Source organism: Ambystoma mexicanum, chromosome 13 (genome assembly GCF_040938575.1).
Source record: "Ambystoma mexicanum isolate Mex_15411 chromosome 13, UKY_AmexF1_1, whole genome shotgun sequence".
Lineage (NCBI taxonomy): Eukaryota > Metazoa > Chordata > Amphibia > Caudata > Ambystomatidae > Ambystoma > Ambystoma mexicanum.
The window spans coordinates 625,832,227-625,859,054 of record NC_090938.1 but is presented as its reverse complement, the minus strand read 5'-3'; the positions used below and the strand labels follow the sequence as shown (position 1 = coordinate 625,859,054).

At 47.9% G+C, this 26,828-nt stretch overlaps 1 protein-coding gene across 1 annotated transcript; it reads right to left on the bottom strand.

Annotated features, from left to right (window-relative positions):
- Nucleotides 1-1,655: 1,655 nt before the first annotated feature.
- LOC138521587 (keratin, type I cytoskeletal 47 kDa-like) lies at nucleotides 1,656-21,540 on the bottom strand. Its single transcript, XM_069634532.1, has 8 exons — nucleotides 21,076-21,540; nucleotides 13,705-13,787; nucleotides 12,611-12,767; nucleotides 10,227-10,385; nucleotides 7,828-7,953; nucleotides 5,995-6,212; nucleotides 4,523-4,635; nucleotides 1,656-3,324 (listed from the first exon to the last, which is right to left on the bottom strand). The coding sequence occupies exons 1-8, from the start codon at nucleotides 21,463-21,465 to the stop codon at nucleotides 3,224-3,226; spliced, it is 1,347 nt and encodes a 448-aa protein (XP_069490633.1). The 5' UTR covers nucleotides 21,466-21,540; the 3' UTR covers nucleotides 1,656-3,223.
- Between the last annotated feature and the right edge of the window lie 5,288 nt (nucleotides 21,541-26,828).

Below are 26,828 nucleotides of genomic sequence, written 5' to 3'. Positions count from 1 at the left end.
GTCACCCCAGACAACTGAACTGGCTTCCAACAAGGCCCAGGTTGAAGTTTATTACAGGTTTCTGCCTTTAGCGAAGACACAAGATGAAGGGATCCTGCCACGGCTGCTCACAACCCTAGAACTATCAAGCTCCTGAAGGTTTACACGCCTGCATTCAAAGTTTGGAACCACAAAAATAATGTTGAGTCAATGTTTCCTTCCCTCTTCCCTGGCTACTAGATGGGGAGCAACGTGAAGAGAAATGCACAAGCTTGGATGGGTCCTACAGTGTTGTCAGGGTATTGAAGGGTGAGTTTCTGCACTGGGGGTCAGAAGCAGGGGCAAAATCAAGAAACTGTGTTTCGTTGTCACTACTTCAAATTGTTCTTCCCTCCCCAGCGATACCCTTGATCATGACTGCGTTGACCCTACGTGATGTACAATGCGCTGTTGCGCCCTAGCTATGCGTCCATGCTATTAAATGCCCGAGCAGTCCTGAGTGCCCATCTGCTAGAAAGGCACAGGTATGGCAGACTGGACACACATAGCCATGAGCAGCACCAGCAGGGCACCATGGCATGTCTCTAAAGGGGGATCCTGGCACAAAGGAAAATATCAATTCTGAGTCACCACTCCTCAACATTGGCATGACATCAAGATCACCCCGTATTTTCTCTGACGGGCTCTCCCTCTCAAATGCACAAGTACACACACAAACAGACGCACACCTTCCAATGAGGCCCTACACAAAAACATGCAATGACCCAGCCAATAGATTTGGCATGTCTGCATTACATTCTTGGATTTTGTGAGTCTGACATTTTCTCAGTTAAGTGGAAACAATCACTGTGGGAAAAACAGGCGTACTATGCCCCCATTCTTCTGCTTCCAATAGGATATGTATGCCACCCTATCCTAATCGCCCCCTCCTCATTTCCACACCTGCACACCTCTCACGTACTACAGATGCCCTAAAGGGCCTGCAAAACTACAGACAAAAAACACACACCCACTGCTAATCACGCCATAAGACCCAACAGTCACAAACAACAAACAGCCTAGACACTGAACGGTACCCCTCCAGACACAACAAGCCCAGTGCACACAACAATGCAAACCCAGAAAGCTTAGACGCACAGGTGCCAGTTTCTCCTGGTTCTGCAAGCATCAACAGAAAAGCACAACCTCTACAGTATCCCCCTCTAATCAACCTCACACACATTTCTTACAGAGCCACCTGGACGCCTGGATACCATGCAAATGGCGGCAGCGGTGCGCAGTACAAATCATCATAACATAACATGATATGATATGTTATTTATAACGCACTTAATACCCAGAGGTTTGTAAGCACGGACCCGGGGATCAAACCTGTGTTGCTCTGTCTTCTTGCTTCCAAGGCAAGCATGTTGCCCCTGAGCTATCATCCCGAGACAGACATAACAACATAACATGACGCTCCTGAGGCATGCAGTAACACCATTCCATGCTGTGTATAGCCATTTCCCGCGCAAAAGACAACATGCTTCACTCCATCCCTTAGAATGTTGGTAGCAGTTGCTGCTTGTGCAGGCAATCTAGTGCCTACTACCTGCTGGTGAGGTCCTAGGCAGCCGCCTTGGGAATAGGCGCTTGAGATGCTAAAGAGAAATTAAAGATACACCAAAAAAGCAAACTGTATTGAAAGAGTGTTTATTGAATCTCACAGCCACAGAAGCAAGAGGTCCCATTCCTGTTCACAAAGCGATTGCCCAAATTCGGAGAGCAATTGACTTGTCACGCAGCACGGCCAGACATGAGACAGAAAAAAAAACATGTCGACATGAAAGGACTCGTCACTTTCATTCCACACCAAAGGCTGCCTGCATACATGAGGAGAACATCATCCTGTCTGGGAAGTGCATTCCTTGCACGCACACCTGTCACTTCCTCGCTGAAAAGTACTTTGTGGCGGGGACCTGGAGTTTCCCTTACAAAGCTTGCAAGCTTACATTTCTTGTCAAAACCAATTATGCCTCGCCCTCTCCCCAAACCCAGAGCCGCTGCTTATGAATGTGGGTGTGTGTGTTTCTTGTGCATTCAGAAACGATCCTCAAACAGATGTCACCAGAGTTCTATGTGATTTCATCGAATTTATTTAATCGAGGGAGAATTGGTCTATTTTTAGTTTGATGTAAGGACATTTTAACGAAAATGTATGTGGCGGGAGACCACCGTAGGCCCCCCACCCACAATTCCCCCATTCCTTTATTATCCTAACCCACCCCCCCCCCCCGCACACATTTATGGTAAAATGCGGCAGAATAAATTCAGCCAATTCTTCCTCGATTAAATCTGCCGCGGCCAAACCTCCCATTACCATCACCAGAGGAAGAATTGCCCATCGGGAAACCAGGAGCTACATAACCCAGCAGCCCTGTGGCTCTGGAAGGACGTCAGAGCTGGGGCTGTTCCGCAGCGCTGCCAGCTTTTCCCAAACACTGCCCGCTGGGAAACATTCCAAATTCCCACTAGGCGAGCTGGACCCAGCATCTCAAATAGTTTACTCGCAGGAGATGGAAAGACAGTTTTCTTTTCCTCATATACGTATTAAAATCCTTTACCTGCTACACAAAACCCAAGATTTATTGACATCAAAATCATATGAGAAATGAGATGAGTGCCGAGAAAAGGCCCAGGGACTTGACTAAAGACACATTTGGGCCTCATTACGAGGTAGGTGGTAAGGGATTACTGGCACCGGTAAGGTCACCGGTGCCAGTAATCCCTTACCACCCTATTCCGACGTCCCTTAGCGGGTCCCTTCCTTAACGGAGGGGACCCGTTAAGGGACTACAGAGCTAATAACGGTACCACAAATTGCGGTAACGTTATTGGCTCCATCCCCATTCCCATTGAACCCTATGGGGACTCGAATGGGAATGGGGAATGGTTCCCGGAATGGGGACTTACCGGGTCCTCCAAGGTTGGAATGACCCAGTAAGTCCCTATTTCGGGAACCCGGACCCAGAATGCGGTAAGGGGGTAGCCATGGTGCTAAAATCACCATGGCTACCTCCTACCGCGTAATGAGGCCCATTATCTGCCAATAGCCCTTATTTCCTGTATCATTCTCAATATGACTACATTTCACAAATTTATCCCTCAACCAACAGAGAAATGTTGCAGGTCTTTTAATAATATTCCAAATCGAAGACAGTATTGATTCCAAAAAACTTCCAGCGTCGTCTCTTGAGGTCTGCGATTAATCCATTTTGTGTTCTACCACCTCCGTTTGTGAATTCACAACCTGGCCGTCCACCATTTCCTGGATGATTGTCTTGACCATCCTGGTCTTGGTGGGCTCTAAAAGAAGGAAGCAAATGACCGGGTTTAGAAGAGGTACTGTCTTAACCAATCAACAGGCAGGAATCCTATACTTGATGCCCTTCATTGTCTAAGACCACCCCACTTGATCTGGTTAAACTCTTTTCATTGAAATATTTTCCATCAAAAGGTTTTCCATCGAAAAATGTTGTTGAAAAATGTTTCCATCGAAAAAATCTTTCAATGAATATGTTTCCATAGAAAATATAGGTATGTGTATTTGGGTGGGCTAAAGGGTTAAAGAGTTCAATGATTACATTTGGACAACAGTGGTTTTGGGGAACCCCCAATTTAAAAAAAAAAATGATTTGGGAATAGGTGTTTTACAGGGCGAAAAACAGGCGTTTGGGGGAACCCCAATTAACCCCAATTAAAAAAAATAAAGAAATTTGTTTTACAGGTTTTCGATGGAAAGTGGTATTAAACCACATTAGATTAAAAAAAAAAATCTTGGAAAATATTTGTTGAAATGTATTCAATGAAAAAGATTTGATGGAAAGACTAGGAACCCACTAGATCAATGCTAAATTCGGGATTTGATAATCCCCCCCAAAAAACGACTCAGAAAGGAACGAGCTGAAAAGATCATGTTTTTTGGTTGAATTTTGCAATGATTGTTTGACCTTTTTTTTGCGGGGTTAGGAAAGAGTATATATAGAGGGAGGGAGAGTGAGAGGTGGTACAGGGGTCTCCCCCTGCATTATTAAATAAGCAAAAATAAAACAAAACATTTTCAGAATTCGACCGAAAAAACTTCGTCTTTTAGGCCTCTGTTTTTTCTTGTTTTTTTAACATAGAACCCTGGGTTTGCCCTCCCCTTTTTCTGGAATCAATGGGACTAGGAAAGGTTTTAAATCAGCTGAACTTTTATTGACAAGCCACCCTTATGGGTTTTTAGAATTTTAATTGGCAGATCAGAAATCCCCTTGGCCGTTCAATATTCTGAATTCTGAATAAAAAAATCAAATTCTCAGACGCCACCAGCAGCAGATGGAAGGCTGTTCATTTGGTTGCCAGTTTGGCTGCCGGAAGCCCTCTTGACCAAACCAGCTCCAATTATGGTATTCGGGCAGAATTGGCCCTGCCCACTGACTGGAAGCTGTTCTCCCAATTGAAAGAGAAGGGCAGGGGGGAGGGGGGCGTCAGTTCCCCAGGATAGTCACAGCTAAGTCCTTACCTTTCTTGGAATCCACGGATGAGGCCGGGGACCTCGACACCTCTTTCTGAACTTGTTTTGTCTCCTCTTTAGTAACTTTTATTAGATTCTGGGACTTCGATGAATCAAAACCACTGCAAAGGAACCAGATCTTCATTACTTATTATGCTTACCTGGCAGAGCCAGCCAACAACATTGCCCAGAAGCTAAAGCAAATACAACAAAATGGAAACCAGGAAATTTTCCAGATGTCTGCACAATTCGGTTGTTCAATCTTGCCATTGGCATCTGATCACTGCACAGGAGCAGAGGTGGCACTCATTGAGACGTGGCATTCCCAGGTCTCTCAACCACGCCTCCACATTGCTATCCTTCTTCACGAGTCTTTGAAAGACTGTATGAATTTGGAGCAGTTTACCCCATTCATGGAACCTTAAACTATTACTTGCAAGTGTCCAAAGTACTCTTGCTCCCGCCCCAGGACAGGAGGTGTCCTCGACTGAGTGGAATGGGGCTAGGACAATGTAAGTCCATGGACCAACTGTTCAACGCAGGTCAGCAAGGACTGTCTTGTAGACTTATTGCAGAGAGAAAGGAAGGTGCAGTAGACGAGATCCCATCGAGGAAACATTCCTTCTAATAATGTATTTAAAAACAAGCACTGACAAAGCCAACAGTTTGGGCTGTCATGTAGGTAAGCGATAGGCGTTTTCTATAATGGCAGTACCTGGTCATAGTATGTCAGCAGGTGACAAATGATGTTACTATGCCTATCTATTTACTATACAAGAGCCAAAACTGTTGCCTCTTTTAATGTTATTTTTAAACAGGAATTCAGTGCAAGGAACTCTTTCAGGAACACACACATTGTTTATAAATGAAGTGGCTGAAGGCAGATTGGGTAAAGGAATTTGTATTAATCCAGGTGTTGATTTACTGTTGTTATTAAGCCATTACCTTTCGGGAAGCCTGCTTAGAAGTAATAATGGCATCTGCTTAACTGTACAGATGGTACTCCAAGAGATCTTGGGAGTGTGTGTGTTGGGTGAGGAGGAGGGAGGGTCGTAGGGGTAGCATGCCATGGACGCTCTATGGGGAGGTACAAATCCAAAGAGCACCCTCACTCTGTGGGTCCCTTTTAACATCCCATCTGTTGCCTTTCTTCTCTGCCCTTGCCTATAGTTGTGTTTTATATGCAGCACTTACAGCCCCACAAGAAAGCCAAACATAAAAGAAAGTCAAGCAAGTGGCAATAAGCAATCTTGAAAAGATGGCACCTTTCCGTCCCGAACCTGCATGCCCTACCTGTAACCCTGCACCTTGGGCCCACCCTTGCCTATTATCCTTGGCTATTATGCAAGTCTATGCAAAAAGGACGAGGACCCGGATTGTACTGTTAGTTGAAGGAACTCTGGCAGACAGTCAGGCGACATCAGAGGCACTCGCACAGCCCTTGCAGCCCAGGCAGTGCCAAGAAGCAGACGGGTACATACCCCAGCTCTCCGTCCAGCAGGCGGCGGTAGGTCTCGATCTCCATCTCCAGCCGGGTCTTGATGTCCAGCAGCTGCTGGTACTCCAGGCTCTGCTGCTGCATGTCGGCGCGCAGCTGCAGCAGCTGCTCCTCCAGGCCGCCGATCTTCTGCTGCATCCCGAAGAGACTCTGGCAGTAGCGGGCCTCGGTCTCAGACAGAGTCTGCTCCAGGGATTTTTTCTGGTAGGAGGCAAACAGAAGTTAATGTCATGTGCCCAAGCTGATCACGCTTATGACATTGGCCTCAAGCTACTTACACAGTCTGTCCACGTGCCACACGCTACCCACATTCTCTATCCGTGTGCCCCAAGCTCCTCACACTGCCTGCCCCTGTGCCGCAAGCTCCTCACGCTGCCTGTCCATGTACCCCAAGCTCCTCACACGGTTCGTCCATGTGCCGCAGTTTGCTCTGTCTTCATGTAAAACCAAGCTCCTTGCCCTCTTCATTTACAGCAGGCTCCCACAATACCTGTCCGTGTACTGCAAGCTCCTCACACTGCCTGTCCATGTGCCACAAGCTCCTCACACTGCCTGTCCCTGTGCCCCAAGCTCCTCACTCTGCCTGTCCCTATGCCACAGGCTCCTCACACTGCCTATCCATGTGCCACAAGCTCCTCACACTGCCTGTCCCTGTGCCCCAAGCTCCTCACACTGCCTGTCCGTGTACCCCGAGCTCCTCACACGGTTCGTCCATGTGCCGCAGTTTGTTCTGTCTGCATGTAAAACCAAGCTCCTTGCCCTCTACATTTACAGCAGGCTCCCCACAATACTTGTCCGTGTACTGCAAGCTCCTCACACTGCCTGTCCATGTTCCACAAGCTCCTCATACTGCCTGTTCCTATGCCACAGGCTCCTCACACTGTCTATCCCTGTGCCAAAAGCTCCTCACACTGCCTATCCCTGTGCCCCAAGCTCCTCACACTGCTTGTCCCTATGCCACAGGCTCCTCACACTGCCTATCCATGTGCCACAAGCTCCTCACACTGCCTGTCCCTGTGCCCCAAGCTCCCCAAACTGCCTGGCCATGTGCCACAAGCTTCTCACACTGCCTGTCCCTGTGCCCCAAGCTCCTCACACTGCCTGGCCATGTGCCACAAGCTTCTCACACTGCCTGGCCATGTGCCAGCAGCTCCCCACACTGCCAGTCCCTGTGCCCCAAGCTCCTCACACTGCCTGGCCATGTGCCACAAGCTCCCACACTGCCAGTCCCTGTACCCCAAACTCCTCACACAGTGAGTTTATGTGCCCTAGTTTGCTCTCACTGTTTGTAAAAACCAAGCTTCTCACCCACTCCATTTATATCAAGTTTCCCACACTGTCTCTCCATGTACTTGAAGCTCCTCACACTGTTGGTCCATGTACCCCCTTTTGCTCTGTCTTTATGTACAAAGCAAGCGTCCCACCATCTCCATGTACTACAAGCTCTTCCCGCCAACTGTCCATTTTTCCAAACGCCTTACAGTGTCTGCCCGTGGTCTGAAAACTCCTCACACTGCCTATGGGCTGAAAGCTCCTCGAACTGACTAGCCATGTGCCCAAGCCCCGTCGCGCAGTGTTTTCGTGTGCCACTAAGCTCTCCTCGAGCACCAGACATTTTAAGCTATCTGTCCATAGGCCCAAGATCATCGCACTGTTTACATGTCCAAGATCACACTGTTTGCACAGAATGTTATCTGTGGCTCGCCCAGAGCCACTAAATCTAATGTGGAGCGCTGGTCCTCGGCTCGCTTGCACAGATGCGGTCAAAGTACCGCCCAGTGAACATAGTGCCCTCTAGCTGGTCAGTGCCACCTACCATGGCCAGCTGGGCCTGCAGCTCGATCTCCAGGCCCTGGAGAGTGCGCTTCAGCTCAGACATCTCGCTCCGACCAGTTGACACCGCCTGCACCTCCACGGCGATTTCCCTGTTCAGTTCCGCACACTGTAACGAGAGAGTGACATCGCGTTATTGCATGAATTCATTAACCCATTCAACCATAGCGGAACTAGTGTCAGGGGCGAGGAATTCATCAATGTATTGGAGAGTGAATGATTGGCCATGTGCAAAGTTTTCAGATTTGCCTTGGCAGTTTGAGAATAAGGGACGTGATCTGGACAATCGTCCATGCTGTGGTTGTCATGGCGATGTAGCTCAGTGGGCTAATGTCTCAGATGCAGAAATCTGGTCCCGCATCACTCTTTCATCCTTACAAGTTTCTTCCAATGGGGTGGTGAGTTGCCTAACATTTGGAACGATCATTAATAGTACTGGCCAACCAGAAGACGTCCATAACATGCCACAACTGACCGGCAGCTACACGTGAACATGCACACTTGTTTTCACAACATTTGCAAAATCAAGATGTCCTAGTGCAAGATGACTTTTTCAGGTGGGGGGAGGAGGGTGGGTGGGGGCTAGTTTTTCAAATGAATGTACATGGCATGCTAACATATCAAGAGTTTGAAAACTGCAAGCCCCCTCGGGGAGTAGGGTGATACTTCATCCATATCAAAACTCTGACCCCATAATAATCCAATCCCTTACACACGCGGATTGGCAGCGTAAACATAGGTACTTTTTATGTGCATGTGGCTTCCTGGAATCGCACCTGATGCTGCCTTCCAGCAACGGGAGGTGCAGCAGAGCGGGAGGGGGAGAGAGAAAGGAGGAGGATGGGGAGCAGGAGAGAGTGAAAGAGAGGCAATAGGAGAGGGGGAGGGGGCAGGCTGTGCTTGTGTCGCAGGGCTAGGTAACCAGTAGTCGATTGGGAACCAAAAGTGGCCCTGGAAATCATTTTCAAAGTGGCCCATATTACACATTTTCAGCAAGACCAAGCCTTTTCCGATGGAAACATTTGGATATAAAATAGGTTACCTCACAAAGAGGCCCAGGGTGCAGAGGCCTACTGGGAAATCCCCAGAGTTCCCTCTAGGCCAGTCTTCCCCTGTAGAATACCCACTCACTTTTAAAGTGCTTCATTTAAAAAAGGATGGACAATATGTAAGCACGTGTGCTCCAACCCTGCACGATACCCATCCCTTACAGTAAATGTGTTGATATTATGGAGTTATCCCCAATTTAAATGAATCTGAATATTAGTTTCCTCAGGGGCCTTCGGGAAGACCCCCACTACACCTTCCCTTCCCTGAAAGGGAGAAACAAAACGTTTGCGATGGGGTTTAAAGCGTGCTGGAAGCCTCAGTGGCTTTTACACGTTGCCCTTCACTGCAGTCTAAAGGAGGATAGGGCTACTACAACTCCCAGCAGCCCAGACCAGCATCGCCAATGGTGAGGCATCATGGGAGTCATAGTCCAAATCACCTAAAGAGCTGCAGGTTGTTGACCCCTCCCCTGTAGACACGGGCAGCCAATATCTGGACCATCAGGATGGCAGGGATAGATTCTGGAATGAGCTGGAACTAGCCTCAGTGCATCCCGTAACATTTGGGATATGGGCAGACAGTTTGATGGGCGGCACCAATGTCAAGTGAAGCCACCACCGCCTGTCAATTATTCTCTGCAGTATCTTGTTCCATGGCCTCTGATTGGTCGATAATAGAGCATCCTACAGAAGTTATCACCTGTCACCAGTGGGCCAAGACATTGACACAATGCTTTTTTTGTTACACGCCAAAACTCAATGAAGTGGGCAAGACCCTATTTACTAAATAATACTTCATTTATTTACATGTCTTGGGTAAATGAATGTTTCAAAGAGAAACCCTGTGCAAAATGAACAATAGTATGTGGAACAATACAGTTCCCAGGCGCTATCCAAAAAGAGGGTGACCATATAAGGATGCACCACCAACCCGGGATGGCAACTACAGGCCTCGAGGGCAGGGATCCTGATGGGATTTCAGGATATCCCTCATTAATATTAAGAATCGGTGTATGCAAATTCATCTCATGAATATTAATGAGGGGTATCCTAAAAACCCAACATGGAGCCAGCCCTTGAAGCCTGGAGTTGGACAACTATTTGCTAAACAGGAAGTTGTAACATGGGAAGAGGTGCAGGACATACTAACACTACAAACATGTGGTGCTGCTCAGTGGGAAGTACTCAGCTCTCGTCATGGAGGTTGGCCAAATATCATGGCTAAACTCCGTAAATACATCTGTTTAAAAATGTTCTTCCCCCCAATTACATCGATACCTGCATGGGCCACCATATGACGGGCATGCGCCTGTGGTCGGATCTGCACTCTTACCTTGCGTTTGAACATATCTTCAGCCTCCTGGCGGTTCTTCTCTGCCATAGCCTCATAGTCTGCCCTCATGCTGTTCAGGGTCTGGAGCAGGTCCAGGCTCGGCGCTGCGTCCATCTCAACACTCACGTCCCCGGAACCACCTGCTGTAGAGTGCATCTCCTAGCATGCCGGGAAAGAGACCCCCAAAGGTTTAGAAACATCCTTACTGGATACCAACAATGACCTGATCAGATGTACTTTGAGGTTGCACTGACCTTAAAAAAGGTCTCTAAAAATCTCTTTTAGAAAGATCCCTTCACCAACCGGTTGTGCTTTTCAACAAAATAACTCTCACTGATAGGCTGGCAGGAGCCCCATTGGGAAATTGAAATCCATTCCCTTACCAGTATCCCACCCAATAACCCTAAAAGTGGTATTTTCTAATGCAAGAGCTTGGATCTTTTGGATGACTGTCAGTTAACTCCCTTGCAAACCCCACACTGTCCCGTAAACGGATACCGACATGTCACCCCATCTTTGGTCCCACGCTCTAACCGCCATCGCTCAAACTCCTAATGGCATGGGGAAAGATGTGAGCGATTTGGTAAAATAAGCCCTCTGTCACAGCAATGCAAAAGGTTTGCAAAACAATACTGTTTCCATCCCTCGTGACCCTTTCCAGCTGTGTTTCAGGATTACTAGGATGTATACGTGCGTTGGAGTGTTAAACAGGCACAGGCTGTGTTAAGATGGCCGCCATGGATTTATGAACCCTATAACCTGCATACACACTAAAGCAATACAAAGACTAATGTTCTGGCCACATGTCTCCCTTGACAAAGCTCTCTAGATGGTGACACGCATCGTGCACCGCTCCCCAAGAGTCCTACGATTTGAATAAAGGGATGATTTTTCGTAAACACTTATCCTGGAGCGCTCCCAGAATTTCTTTTGTTTGTGGAATGTTATAAATACGTTTGTAAAAAAAAAAAAAAAATAAATAAATGGTTGCAATGATATGAAAGCCGTTCTGCTTACATAAGTGGCCATAAAGATGGCTGTATAATGTGGACGAGACCAACAGCTGCAGTTCACAAATTCAGGCACCCCAAAGGGCTGCAGGACCCCACTGTTCCAGCTGCCCTGTGAGGAGCAACAATCAATAGGCCCATGACATGCTGGGTTTGGTGGATTCTTTTTTTACCATGAATTGAAGGAAACCACAGGAACCCCGTAGGCCCCCCTGGTCTCATGCACTTTGGTCTTCCTTGGGAAGGTAGCACTGAGATTGTTTTCTGAAAATTAATAGATTTACTGAACTATACTTTTTTTTTTCCTAAAGTGTACTTGTTAGGAAAGTTCACATTGTTCTCATTATACACTTTGCAGGGATCTGCCATTTTTTCCAGAATCTCCCTTGGTATCTATCCCTTTTCGTCCTTTTCAGTGTCAGTAGACACACGTGAAACATGGCTGGTGTTTTCTAAAGAGCATCAAACTGCTAAGTATTATCCTCAATAGTGTAAACTGTCAATTGTGTTGCTTTTTTAAAGATCCTCGGTAGTGTCCATTTTTCATCACTTCCACTCTTTGATTTGGCCCAACCCTGTTTGGTAAATGTCCCAACTTTAAGAAGGTTCAGAATTTCAAAATGGAGCATTTTCTACTGTATCAATGCTCCTTACATTTGGAAATGTGTTCCCCCAGCCCCATCTTTCATTTGCTTAGGCACTGTTCACAGTAAGCCTGCAGGTAGCCCGCACTGCAGTATGTTTGATCATGGACAGTACAGCTGCATCCCATACTGCTATGTTTTTAGATGGGGTTCTCCAAGCACGCATCCTGCGAGCCCGCAACCGTACCACGGTTTCAGTATTCCCAACGGGCAAGTAGTTCTCTTTTATTTATAATGTATAATTGGTTATTTATAACACGCTTAATACCTAGAGGTTTCTAATCCCGGGGATCGAACCTCTGTTGCTCCATGTCGTCTTGCTTGCAAGGAAAGTGCGTTGCCCCTCAGCTATCCTCCCGAGAGTTTAGGTTTGGTATTGGGTGGTGAGAGTTCTCTGATTGGCCAAACCAACCTATCTCCTTATGTCATGAGGGCCTGACATAGACTCGGTCATCTCTGAGAAAAATGCACCTCGATACACTGTCTAATCTGGTGAGCACTTCCGTAAAGGCAGCTGCAGGGCCTGTAAGTGGCACAGCCACGTCTGGTGAAACCTCCCAAGACCCAGCCCCATCCTAGTCCCTCTTTTTATTGTAGAGAGAAATGGCGAGTCCTAGGGAAAATGCCCAGGATGAACAGGTGTGCAGAGTGAAAATGGCAGGAAGTTTCCCCAATGTGCTTCCTTCTGGGGGGCAGGTGGGAGATCTGGTACTTGGGGGCTGTACGCTACCTCTTCGTGGTTCTTCTTGAGGTAGGCCAGCTCCTCGGAAAGGTTCTCGATCTGCAGCTCCAGGTCAGATCTGGACATGGTCAGCTCATCCAGGACTTTGCGCAGACCGTTGATGTCGGCCTCGACGTTCTGGCGCATATGCATCTCAGTCTCATACCTTGGAGCAGAAATCATGACTTTAAAACAGTTTCATTACAGGATTCAAGCTGAAATACACACAGCAAGCTCAATCTCAAGAGAATCCTTCCTTCCTTCCTTCCTTCCTTCCTTCCTTCCTTCCTTCCTTCCTTCCTTCCTTCCTTCCTTCCTTCCTTCCTTCCTTCCTTCCTTCCTTCCTTCCTTCCTTCCCTTTCTTCTTTTTTTTCCTTTCTTCCCCACTCCCTCCCTTCCTTTCTACTGTCTTCCCTCCTTCCTCCCTCTCTCGCCCCCTTCCTTCCTTCCTCCCTTCCTTCCCTCCTCTCTTCCTTCTTTCCTTTCTTCTTTCCTTCTCTCCTTCCTTTCTTTTCTTCTTTCCTGTTTTCCTCACCCCTCTCTTCCTTTCTACTATCTTCCTCCCTATCGCCCTCCCTTCCTTCCTTCCTTCTTTTGCCCTCCTTCTTCCCCCTCCACCCTTTTTCCCTTCCGTCCCTCCTTCCTGTCCTTTATTTACTTTCTTCCTCACTCCCTCCATTCCTTTCTACTTTCTTCCTCCCTCAACCCTTCCACCATTCCTTCCTTCCTTCCTTACTTGCTTACTTCCTTACTTCTTTCTCCCTCCCTTCTTTCCTTCCTTCCATCCCCCTTCATGTCATTTCCTTTCTTCCTCCGCTTTCTGACTACTTTCTTCCTTCCTCTCCCCTCCCCACACCTCCCTTCCTTCCTTTCGCCCACCCTTCATTTATCTTATTCTTGTTCTTGCCTTCATATCTTTATGTCTCTTCCCCCCTCATCCATCTTCTCCTAAAGTCCTTCTTTTACAAAGTGACTTACTTTTCACACTGGTTTGCTTTGATGTGCCTGTTATTCTCTGCCATTAAACACATGTTTCTTTTAAAGCTTGTGCTTAGACCTATAAGGGAGCAGAGTGGTGAAGGGTGCCTGCTTGGATTACTCACTTCAGTTTGAAGTCATCGGCAGCCAGCCGGGCATTGTCAATCTGCAGCACCACTCTTGCATTCTCCACACTTGCAGCTAAGATCTGGAAAACAGGGCCAGGCACAATTCATTGCATAATTAAGAACTCCTGAAAACAGTTACTATATTTAATACAGACAATTGCCTCCTGAAAGAGACAAATGCCAAGAGCTGACTTCCCTCATTCATTTAAAATGATTCACATGATGTTAATGGCACTAGCCTAAGATCAAACAGTTAGTTGGTGGAGAGCAACGATCTAAACATACACAGTCTTGATTTCAAGCAACCAGCCAAAGTCAAGTGTATCACTGCATGTTGGCAAGGCCCAGCATGCAGTGGGCTTGCTTGCAGTGGCTAAATTCGCACCCAACACCCCTGTGCATGACCTCCCAACCCTGGCGAGGGTAGCAGGTGCGCTTTGGATCTGGCAGCCCACCTTTGGAACTTCTTGAACATTCACATGTTTCTGATCATCTGTAGTTTTGGAAAGTAGTCTCAGCATGGCTGTTTTGCATCCACTTGCTATGCCTGGTGGTAACAGTGGGCAGGCCAAACACATATGGCCTATTTGGTGCCATATTGGCTCTCTATGCATAAGCATCAAAGTGTGTGAGGGACTGGATTCCACTTAAAGCTCATTCCAGATTTTTCAACCCAACAGATAGAATGCCTGGTAGAGCTTCTGGGGCTTTTTCACGTAGACAAGTCAAGGTGGTTGGATGTTGAAAAGGAGTGTGGGAGCCCCTCTACTGAGAACAACCATGGGTCAAATACGCTGTTCTGTAGAACGTCTTCCACTGAAGAGGGTCTACATCCACGTTTTAGCTCACTGCCCCCTTCACAGAGGAGAGATATATCCATTTACATATCAGTCTTTGCCCACCCACAAGGGCAGTCCAGCAGCAAAATGCTAGGCAAATTTCCTCTGAACAAGAGCAGCAACAGCAACCCCAGACACGTGTTTCAGCCTGGTTGGGCCTTGTCAGTGAGGTGGAGCTGTGCCTCTCTAAGAATAGTGAGCAGGGGGTCCATGTCTGGATTACCCTAGTAATTTAGGGTGAAACCCCAAGCTACTTGAACTATGCAAATTAACAATGGGGATCCTGGGAGTCTCTCTGCCAGACATTAGTCCTGGTTAAGAGATCTCTACCCAGATTCTTTAGCTCACTATCTTTCACAGAGGAGAAATATCCAAAACATATCAGTCTTTGTCCTGCCCTGGCGCAGTCCAGCACCGAAATGCTAGGCAATTCTCCTCTGAACAAGAGTACTAACAGCAACCCCAGACACGTGTTTCAGTCTGGTTGGACCTCGTCAGTAGGGTGAAGCTGTGCCTCTCTAAGAATAGTGAGCAAGGGGTCCACATCTGGACTCCCCTATTAACCTAGGGTGAGACCCAAATCTACTTAAAATATTCAAATAACAAGGGGGGTCCTGGGAGTCTCTCAGCCAGACATTAGTCCTGGGTATGAGAGCCTTACCCAGATTCTTTAGCTCACTATCTTACACAGAGGAGAAATATCCCAAACATATCAGTCTTTGTCCTGCCTTGGGGCAGTCCAGCACCAAAATGCTAGGCAATTCTCCTCTGAACAAGAGTACCAACAGCAACCCCAGACACGTGTTTCGGTCTGGTTTTACCTTGTCAGTAGAGTGGAGCTGTGCCTCTCTAAGAAAAATGAGCAAAGAGAGCAAGGGATCCGCGTCTGGATTCCCCTAGTAACTTAGGATGAAACACCAAGTTTAACAACATTGAAAAGGAGTGTGGGAGCCCTCTACTGAGAACTCTTGTTCAGAGGAGAATTGACAAGCATTTTGATGCTGGATTGTCCTTGTGGGTGGGGCCAGAGTGATATGCCGATGGATATTTCTCCTCAGTGAAGGGTGCAGTGAGCTGAAATGTGGTTGTGGACCCTCCTGAGTGGAAGAAATTCCATGGAACAGGGTATTTGACCCACGTTTGTGCTCAGTAGAGGGGCTCCCACACTCCATTTCAACGTGGCTTGATGTTGATTTTAAGGTCGCCAAATCTCGACATCAAAGGCCAACAATTGGCCATTTAATCAAATCAGTGCAATTCCGATTTCACTCCTTACCTCACGAATGTGCTAGTTTGTAATTTGGGGTGCATGCTTACTTACATTCCAAGTGAGAACCAAGCTTTTTCTGGTTCACTTTTAAATGCCCCTAGAAAGGGAATGTGAATGCAAAACAATGTTGTGATCTATTCTGAAAGCACAACTAGTTAGGCATCGGGGTAACAATGTCCAAGATATCCAAGTTGCTTCAACTTCAGCACATTTTGCCATAACAGAAACATGACCTAAATCCTGTGAAAATGTGTGGGCAGACGGCAGCAATATCGACGTGCCTGTCATGCCTGGAAGGTATGGAGACCAATATGGAGCCCACAGTAAAGGCCAAAGGTGAATTCTGCCTTAATGTTATATGGCATTTGCATAGTGCCAATTGCATGGCCTCAAAGCGCTGGAGGTCCGAAGTCTGAGGTAAGAGAAATTGGTAAGAGGACTTTAGAATGCATGTGTGCATTTTAGCCAGGAGGAAGGTAGGTAGGGCGTGGCTAAGTCTGTGCTAGCCATCCATTGATAATTGGCTTGTGGATGGGTGCTGTGGTAGGCGGTCGGGAGAGTATGCGAGTCAAGGACACACTCAAACTACCTTGAAGGATGTTCCCCTGAGGGCACCTCTGAATCCAATTAAGCGGCTATGGCAAGAATAAAAGCATGTTAGAACCAGTGCTGATGGCAGGCGGCCGCAGCAGGCCTTGCTGAAGTCAGCGGTACAGACAGGCGACGGAGAGCAGCATCGCTTCTCAATAAATATATAAAAAACACAGACCAGAGGCCCGATCCCATCTTTTCTACTTCACCAAATGGTGTGTTCCTTGGAAATCAATTGCACTTCCCAATGCACGGCGCCCTTTTTGAAAAAAATAAATAAATAAATAAATAAATGAGGTGCTTTACAACAGATGCACCCTCCTTTTGAGGGACTACATACAAAACAAGGATGCTCATGTAGCCCGGGCATGTAGGCAGGGTACCCCTCAAGCACAGGGTGAGTCAGGGCCACCCCTCGTGTTCTCTGCGTTAACACATGGCCTGAGCCCCGAGCGATTACTCAACGTGTGGCCACCTCGTGCTAAAATCACCCCAATACCAGGTGTTACCCCCAACTGACTGCCGCTCGTGCCTGCCAGCCATCACAGCGCACCCCAAAAATGTCACCACATGTTAGAAAAAGAACAAGTGGTTTGCATCAATCCGTCGACTGCCTAAGAACACAGCCACAGCGAATGCATGTGTTCGCCAATGCCCCACGAGGGTGCACTGTGTTCGCCAATGCCCCCACGAGGGTGCTCTGTGTTCGCCAATGCCCCACGAGGGTGCACTGTGTTCGCCAATGCCCCACGAGGGTGCTCTGTGTTCGCCAATGCCCCACGAGGGTGCACTTTAAGTATCCAGCCCTTCACCCCCACACCCTGGCCTCTTTATATTGGAAGGTGGATAGAACATTTTAGAATAGCAAAATGAGTTGGAAGGGAATGGGTAACCCACTGTCCATACTGGCCACACCTCTGAGCACTGTTCTATTCCAGTGTTTCTGCGCTTCTGTGACATCACCAAGGGAGACCAACTCTATGACGATCAGTGGGTAGGAAGCCTTTACATATCATGTCGCAATCTACCACTTTAAAACCAACTGCAGACATTGTGTCCTCGTAACCTACTCATGTAACCTTGTAACCCGCGCCGCAATGCCCCTGGGTTAGTGCACTTTATACATATTAAAAATAAATAATGAAAGAGGTAGTCAGATATTGTTTTTTTTTTCAGCAAAGATCATAAACCTTACAGATTCTTGAAAAACGGCCAGAATTCTAATAAAATATTGATGACATTAGTGTCCCTGGGTTGCCCTCCCTGCGCCACTGTCCCCCTGGGGTGTCTGATGAGCCAAGCCCACCCTGGATTTTCTGTGTTGCAGCTCAGCGGCTCCGGAGCAGAAGGCTGTCCCGTCCCCTGTATCAATGTCAAGACGTGTGTGTTTTACGCACATGGCAGCACAGCTCACGGAACACGCCTTGCCTATAAGACATCTGTTCTGTTATGTTGTCATGATGTGTACCTCCCTGCCATTTGCATGGTCTCCAGGCCCTCACGTGGCTCTGCAATAAAGAGGGCGCGGTAGGTTAGTGAGAGATAGGATAGAGGTCACACTCTTCGGTTGCTGCTCGCAGAACCAGGAGAAACAGGCGTTTGTGTGTTGGCTTTCTGGGTGTGCTTTGTTGCGTTCACTGGGCTTGTGTCTGGAGAGGTAGCGTCCAGTGTCTAGGTTGGTTGTTGTTTGCAACTGTTTGGTCTTGTGGCTTGTTCAGCCTGCACTCACAAGTTTGAATCCTGGAACGGCTGACTCACCTCTTCATCCTTCCAAGGTCAATACATGAGGTCTTGTTAAATTGGGCATTGGTAGCAGCTATTATTACAGTGCTTAGAAGCTGGGTAGCAGCTAACTCCAGCACAGAGCACTATATATGGATGGGCCGTTATTACCTATTAAGCGACCACTGGTGGTTCATTGTACTGGGGTCTGGAATTCTGTAATTGATCGCAAAAGCACTCAGGTGATGCCTGTCACGACACCTGGGCTCAGACGAAACGCGCTTAGTTCCGTGGGATTGGTCAGTACATCACAGTTAAGTAAATGGGTCCCTTTCAGGTGCTTAGCAATAATGCTTAGCGCGCTATATAAGTATAAATAAATAAATAAAATAAATGCAAGCCCATACTACACATATGTGAGTTCTAAATGAATGCATGACTTGACCCCCTAAAACACGTCACTAGTCGATATTTACTGAAATAAGAAACTACATGCAATGATTTGCCCCCAGGCTTTTCTTTTAATCCACTTCTCAAAACTGTCGATTTGATCGGGTTCTCACCAGCACACCTGCGATTAAATGGGTAGAGTGATAGGGCAATCGACCTGTGCAAAGCATGATGCAGTGTACACGCACATACAAATACACCACAGGGTTCTTATGCAGCACGTTCGCCGAATATTAACCGGGAAACGCGCCAATAGTTGCTCCGCTCGTTCGAAAGAGCGGTTCACCTTAACCTTGACTCTCGCCAGCCAACATAAGACATTTCTCGGAGATGTCCAGCAATCGCTGACACGTTTCACGCTGGCCGGAGCTCGCCAGTGTAATGTTGGTGATCCGACCCGAGTGTAACGAATTGTGAAACGTGTCTCGGACACTCCATCATTTCAAAATAAAATAGAATTGCCACCCATAACTGTGCGATAAGAACGTACCGCGATTCCCACGCCACACGTCCCCACTGGCAGGGAGAAGATGCGTTTTACTTATAAACAACCACTTTTTAGCTTCCGTGTTAATTTCGTCATAATGCATATCTATGAGATTTGGGGCGATGGCATTGTTTCGTCACCTTCGTAGGCGCGTTACCGCGGCAGTTTGCTCTGTTTCCGCGCCCCGCGGTGCCTGCGGCAACACGGAAAACCATTAACGTCAAGAGCTCGTGTTGAACACGACTGGCCCGAGGGCGGCTGCCATGACGGCCTCAAGGATTACCCGTCTATCCATCACACCTGTGCCCAGGCACACACTGCTCTTTCCGCCAGGAAACACGAGTCATAGCAGCCAGCTCCTCTTTCCAGCTCCTTTGTGTGCCTTCCTGGAAGGAGTCACCAGCGAACCACCCTCCATTGAAACCGCGGCGCAGGTCAGATTGCAATGCCAGCAAGATCATCGAGCGGGTTAATGCACCTGCAGCAGAGATCTGAGTATTGTCACAGGTTAACGAAGCCTTTCAAGCTTGACAGCTTGTGTACAGCCTAACGGGTTAACACTAAAACCAGTCATAAAAACACTGACAGACAATGGTAGTGAGCGCGGAAATGACAAAGTCATTTTTACAAATTACCATTTCCTCGAGACAGTTTAGAAGGGTACCCCTCTACGTTTTAAGCCGAAATGCCACATATGACGGTACATTAGAGTCGCTGTTGTCAACTTAGTAGAGTCATTCTGCCTTTTCTTGCATATTTTTGGACTACTGGGTCTGTAGCTCAGCTCAGACAAATGGTTGGCACCGACCTAGTGGGCACATTCTCCTGCCTATTCTGAAACGTGTTTGGTTTAGTGGGTTGCCAGTTCAGCTCAGACAAATGGCTGGCACCAACCTAGTGGGTACATTCCCCTGCCTATTCTTGAAAGTGTTTGGCATACTGGGTCTCTAGTTCAGCTTTGCCAAATGGTTGGCCCCAACCTAATTGGCGGATTCACCGGCTTTTTCTTGATCTGTTTGTCCATCTGGATTTCTAGCTCAGCTCTGACAATTGGTTGGAGCCAACCTAGTGGGTTGGTTCTCCTGCCTGTTCTTGAAAGTGTTTGACTTACTGAGACTCTAGTTCAGCTCTGACAAATGGTTGGCACCGACCTAATTGGTGGATTCTCCTGTCTTTTCTTCAATTGGTTTGGCCTTCAGGGTCTCTAGCTCAGCTCAGACCAGTGGTTGGGGCCAACCTAGTGGGTACATTTTCTTGCCTACTCTTGAAAGTGTGGGGCCTACTTTGGCCTAGAATTCAGCAATGGCTGTGCTATTCCCGTCTAGCAGCACACATAGCTGTGCACACTGAAACCCCTGACGCACCCCAACATCTCTGCCCAACATCTCTGCCATTAGTATACAGCGACAGCCTACGAAAACTTTCGGCCTAGCTGGCGCCCGGCCAGCCCATCTAACTCCTAACCTGGACAAATGCTCACGTGCATCTTTTAACTTAACTCTTAGAACCTCCTACACATGAACTGTGGTAACCAAGGGCGTTCCAACCACAAAGTGCATTAAGGCCATACCAATAGGGAAAAGTCACTATATAAATGACAAATACAATACAATACAATACTGCGTCTCTAGTTCAGACAAATGGTTGGCCCCTACCTCATTGGTCGATTCTTCTGCCTTTCCTTGAATCTGTTTGGACTTCTGGGTCTCTAGCTCGGCCCAGACAATGATTTGTGCCAACCTAGTTGGTTCATGCTCCTGCCTGTACTTTTATCTGTTTGGCCTTCTGGGTCTCTAGCTCGGCCCAGACAATGATTTGTGCCAACCTAGTTGGTTCATTCTCCTGCCTGTACTTTTATCTGTTTGGCCTTCTGGGTCTCTAGCTCGGCCCAGACAATGATTTGTGCCAACCTAGTTGGTTCATTCTCCTGCCTGTACTTTTATCTGTTTGGCCTTCTGGGTCTCTAGCCCTGCCCAGACGATGGTTGGCTTTCTGCCTAGGTGCCTTACCTTGCTCTTGAGGTCGTCGATGGTTTGGTAGTACTTGCTGTAGTCGCGGCTGGCGTTGGCGCCACTGTTGGCCTGCTGCTTGGCATACCAGTCTCGGATCTTGACCTCCAGCGTGGTGTTGGCTTCCTCCAGGGCCCGCACCTTGTCCAGGTAGGAGGCCAGGCGGTCGTTGAGGTTCTGCATCACCTGCTTGTCATCGCCACCACCGAGACTGAAGCCGGCGCCACCGCCAAAGCTGCCACCCCCAAAGCTGAAGCCGCCGCCGCTCCCGCCGGCCCCACTCGTGCTGAAGCTGGATCCAGCGCCAAAGCCGGAACTCATGGCACTGGAGCTCCTAAAGCCCCCCGAGTGGGACTGGCTGGAGAACGTGGGCCGACCCTTCATGAACATGGCGAATGGGCAGGAGCAGCAGAACCTGTCAGAGGAGATGGGAGGCCTGGAGACTGTGCTGGTCCGGAGAGCTGCTCTGTCCCTTATATTCAGTAGCTTGGTGTCTGGAGGGTGGGGTGAAGGGGGGGGAGGATGGAGGGGGAGGGGCTGGGTGGATGGGTGCAGTGGGTGTGCCTCGTTCCACGCTCCGCTTCCTCCTCTCTCTCTGATTCCCAGACACTTGCTCACACGCTGCCAGCCCTCCCTCGGTCCATGCATGCGTTTACCTGGAGCCCTCGGGCTCTTTCTGAGGGGACAATGGGAGATGGCTGGGGTGGGGCCAGCCTTTCAGTGCAACTCTTTTCATCTTCCACCATGCCCATGGGTGCCTTGTGGTGCTTGTTCAGGGAGCTGAAAGTGGGGTGGGGCACCCACTGGGGTGTCCTCGCGCCAGCCTCTGGGCTCGCCGTGTCCCGGGGAGCGTTCTTGTATGGCGGGGTCGGCTGGGTTCGTGGTTAGACTGAGGGATGCGGAGTCTCGGAACAGGGGCGCCGAAGCATGGCAGCATCAGGCCGCCCTGAGCTCTGACACCAGGGGTCCATGGGGCCGAGAATCGCCTCTCTGCCCCGCGCTGTTTAGGAGTGCACGCCTTGTTTATGCAGTGCTGTGAAGTAGGCGTGCGAATGCGCCCGTCTCTTTCCCTAGCGGCTTGACAACTCCCAGGCGCTATGCCGGGGCATCCAGGCACTATATTGGCTTGGTTTGCTGTAAGAGCCCGGATTTCCCCATTGGGATTTGAGTGAAAGAAGAATGGCGGCTCTTTCCAGTGACTCCTTGCATGCGTTTATTGGTAGCTCTTAAATGATTACACCTGACGTGCGTGTGTGTTTTTCCCCTGCACTTTGCGGTTCGTTTTAAAACCTTTGTTGTTGTCAATTTCTGAGGTGTGTTTTATTATTCTTCGCCTGTGTAGATAACCCGCGTCTTGTGTATTGTTTCTGTTTGTTGTGTGTGCGTGTATTACAGCATCCCTGTTCTCACTGTTTGTCCATCTGTTTATCTACCTGTCTGCCTGTATTTGCCTGTCTGCCCAGTGGCGTAAAGAGAGGGGTGGGGGGGGGGGTCACAGGATTGTAGGGGGGAGGGTGCTCGTAGGGGGGAGGGGGAGTTGTGAGTTTCCTGACCCCCCAGTGGGGGGGGGGGGGCTTGAACCCCCAGTGGCTCTTTTCATTGGCAGGACAATAAGGGTGCCAAGCAGGAGTTCCTGCTCAGCACCTTCATTGCCTTGGCAACAGGACTCCTCCCGTTCGACACCCTCATTGCTCGATCTTTGGGCAGCAGTGCTGCTCTCCCAGGGGCCTTACACATTGCTCTGTGAAAACAGAGCATTATTACTAAGAGAGCCATTAGACACTGATGGGAGGGAGGGACGACTAGTAGCAGGGACTTTTGTCCCTCAGGAAATGTGAATAGGGGTGATCAGAAGCGTGAAGTGTGCTTAATGCGGCATGATTTATGAAATAATGACTATGGCTTTAAAACCCAAGGAGGATTTGTTAGGCTCACATCGTCTGCATGATGCAATCGTAATTTTGCATGCAGGATGGGGACAATACAACTGAGGCCATGTTCTTATTGCTCAACATATTTCTCTGATGATGTATTTAGTATAAAGTTGTTTTATTTTTCAATGTTCACTTACTTAAATTGCCCACATCCTGCTTTCACCATTTAACCAAGGTGTGTGATCTTGGGCAAACCATGGCCTCATTACGAGTTTGCTGGTCCGGATACAATGGTACCGGTAAGCTTGCCGGTACCGTTGTATCCGGACCGGCAAACTCAGAGTTGTGCTTGCCGGTGCCTTTCATTCGACCAGGTCTGACCTGGCGGGCAGTGCGGCACCCGTGAGCACAGCATGTCGGATGCACAGGCACCGTTATAAACGGGGCTGGTCAATGGGAATGGAGAAGGATGTTCTCTGGCGCCCAGGAATGGGCAAATACCGGGTCTGGCAAGGCCGTAATGACCCCGTAATTGCCCAATTCTGGGCACCGGAAAAAAATGAATACCAGCGGCAGCCATGCCTGTATTACAGGCACGGCTACTGCCAGCCTCGTAATGAGGCCCAGTCCTAACTGCAGCTCTGTATGTGATTTGCTTCATAGCTTGTATTAATATATCATATTATTTTTAAAAAAAGCCTAATGACTATAGTGTTGCTTCATATATAATATTAGAGCAATTTGGGTGTTATGCACCACAAAGATATTTGCCACTTGGCTTACTTATGGCTGTACAGGTATGCCAGATAGGACTGGTGTTCACACCACGCAGTCACCATTCAGAGCACCCAGGACCCAACATACCCTCCCCCAGCATTCAAACGGGGGACTCAGCCAAGGGCAAGTTAGAACTGTCCGTTATTCTCCCTAACAGGCAGGGATCATACAGGAGGAACAGAATTCTCCAGGAATTACAGCTCCTGAGCCCATGTCCGGGGCTTTTGTTAGGGCCTGACACCACAAATCAGGGCTCTTCCCCAAAAACCTAAGAGCCCGCCTGATTGGGTGATTGGGGGCTATCCCCTATAACTGGCACATATAGAGGTTATTTTACTGGCCCTCGCATGTCAGGTGGCTTGCCTGAACCTTCCCCAAAAACTATCTATTCAATTGTTGCCGGGTCGTAGGATTACCATTGGCCCTTTCCTTTTGCCATCCACCCCTGGATTTGTTTTCACTGATTGGCTGTAGCTGATCTCCCCAGGCCTGGGACCTAGCTCTGTTCTCAGCGCTCAGCGCACCTTCTCAAGGTGATGAGAAAGTCTATAGGCCTGATTCACAGAGCGTTTTCCTATAGGATTGCACCATTATAAAACTCTTCTGTGAATCAGACCTTATGTGTCTCCATTGTTGCCATCAATATTACCACTTTGCCTTTGAGAGTGCCTGCAGGGTTGCAATGTTGTAAAACAATATGTATCACTTTGCATTTGCTTCACAGGAAACTGCTCCTCTTCTCACCACAAGTAAATGGCTATTGTTCATCTCAGCTGCACCACCTGGATGAAGACTGCAAAAATTGAACTTTCTGGTCTGCAATTAGTGGGGATTTATTCTGCTGTTTTGCAGGTGGCTCCTTGTCTCTGAGCTTAGGAATGTGCTACTTGTCCCTGGCCTTGGCTGCAAACCCTGACCTGGTGCTTCATGCAGCCCAATTCTGCTTTTGCTTCGTCTTTCGTTCGGAGGCCTGTGTCTTCATGTAACTCTACTATAGTTTTGCTGTAATTGCTATATGTCTCTATTGTGCTATTCATCTTGTAGGTCAGTAATATATTGGCTCTCCAGGTCCCTTATACGATCCCGTAGTTCCATAGGGTTAGTCACAATAGACGTCTGCAAGCTTGCTCTACATCTCTTGTTGCCTTGCAATACTGCATTTGACTAATGAGAGAAAATAAAAAAGGCTTTTGACAGCATGTATATGTATCGGTCCTCTACAGAACCGTGTAAGCATGTTCTTCGTGTTTGCACGTATGTGTCCATGTAACTTTGTGCATGGATGCGGTTGTGCTTCATGGCTAACGTTACTATGTCGTGGTGTCTCTAATGACGTCAGCACCACAGAATATTTGTCATTAGTCGATCATGTTCATTGAGCCATTTGGATCCATGATCACTGTTGTGGCACCTGTATCCATGATGACGTTAGCAAGATATGGTTTGAATGGTTGTCTGAGAGAATATCTGTTTGCATCTATTGTTGTTACTGGCCCTCCTGCGGGCTGTCCAAACAATGACTGGCATCTTGCATCTCTGACTCTTCGGGCAATTTATAGGGGTCATGAGGGGCTTTCCAGGGACCCTCTCTTCATCGCAATGTATTCTCTCTTCATGGCAACGTATTCTAAAGACACTTCCATGGTGCCTACAAGTATCAGATACTGATGATGCTCCTTGAAATGTCAATTTCTGTGAAGTCACTTCTTTTAGTTCAATCCATATGCAAATTTGGAGATTTGCATGTATTTTGGCCCACTGAGCCTGGACAGAGCTTTATTAGATGAGTTTACTGCACCTGTAATGGCTCTGTAATTTTTTGTTGTTGTTATGTTTATGTGCCTATGTGTATGTGCTAAAATGCCATCTGTCAATAATGTTACCAAAAAAGTTGATTGGGGGTTTGTGAATGATACTGTATGGAATCTCGCGCACTGCAGGGCGCTTCTGATGCGCTACCATGTAAAAAGTTTAATGCAAAACATCTTGTAAAGTTGGCCACCCAAACAATAACGGTGCTGCCATTCCAGCAGGAACACACAGCAAACAGGTGTCCATGTCCCACCCCACTCTGGGCCACTGCAGCAGCAGACTGGAGCGGACAGAAACCAGACAGTGCTGTGCGCTCTGCCTTCAGCTCCAGTCCTGCACGCATTCACTAGTCTGACTTGAGAAAGAAGTCAGGTAATTTCTTTCTGGAGTCGGAGTGCATCCGACTCCAGAAAGAAATTATCTGACTTCTTTCTTAAATTGGTTTAGTGAATACGCTCAGGTACTTAAGAAAGTAACTTTCTAGTTGTAGCACTTGCGCTGCCCTGCATCATATGGGAGGCAGGATGATTGTATTTCAGTTTAGGATTCATTTTCCAAGGTGCATTTGGTGGGAAAAGTAGTAGGACTTTTTTCGTGGCTCGCACCCCCACCACTCACACTCTTGCAATGCTGCATACTCCCCTGTGTCTGCCCACCTGTCTATCCACTTATGTGCCATTGGATCCGTGGCGTGTGTGGGCTTTATTGACTGGGTGGCCCAAGTAGAACACTGATGTATGCAGGGGTGGCATGAAGTGGGAGCATACACACACATAAAGATCATAGTTTAGGGTAATCGGATGGCAGCTGGGGTGGCCAATCATATTGCAGGGGTAGCATGTGCCACCCCAGGCCACTCCCTGGACATTTAATTGCGAACAAATGAGTTTTGGGCTCTACCACACCGAGCTGGTACCTATATTCTCAATTTTGTGTAAGATTAGGTGGCCTACAGCTATATATATTTTGTCGCATATAAATTTGTATTCAAAATATGTTACGAGCAAGGTTGGTAAATGGTAAATGTTAATGTTTATTTATATAGCGCATATACACAGGCAAGTGTTTCAAAGCACTCAATGAGGGAAGGAACACAGGGAAAAACAACAGTCGCTCAGAGCCCTTGAATTTCTGGAACGATAACGGTCTACACCAGCAGAATAAGTGAATATGATACACTTAACAGTTTAGATACAGCAAATAGACCTAACAGCGAATCTGTGTTTTTTTTCAAGTGCACATCAAGGGCTGAAGACAAGGGAGAACAGACAGAACAATCTTCAGGAAGGG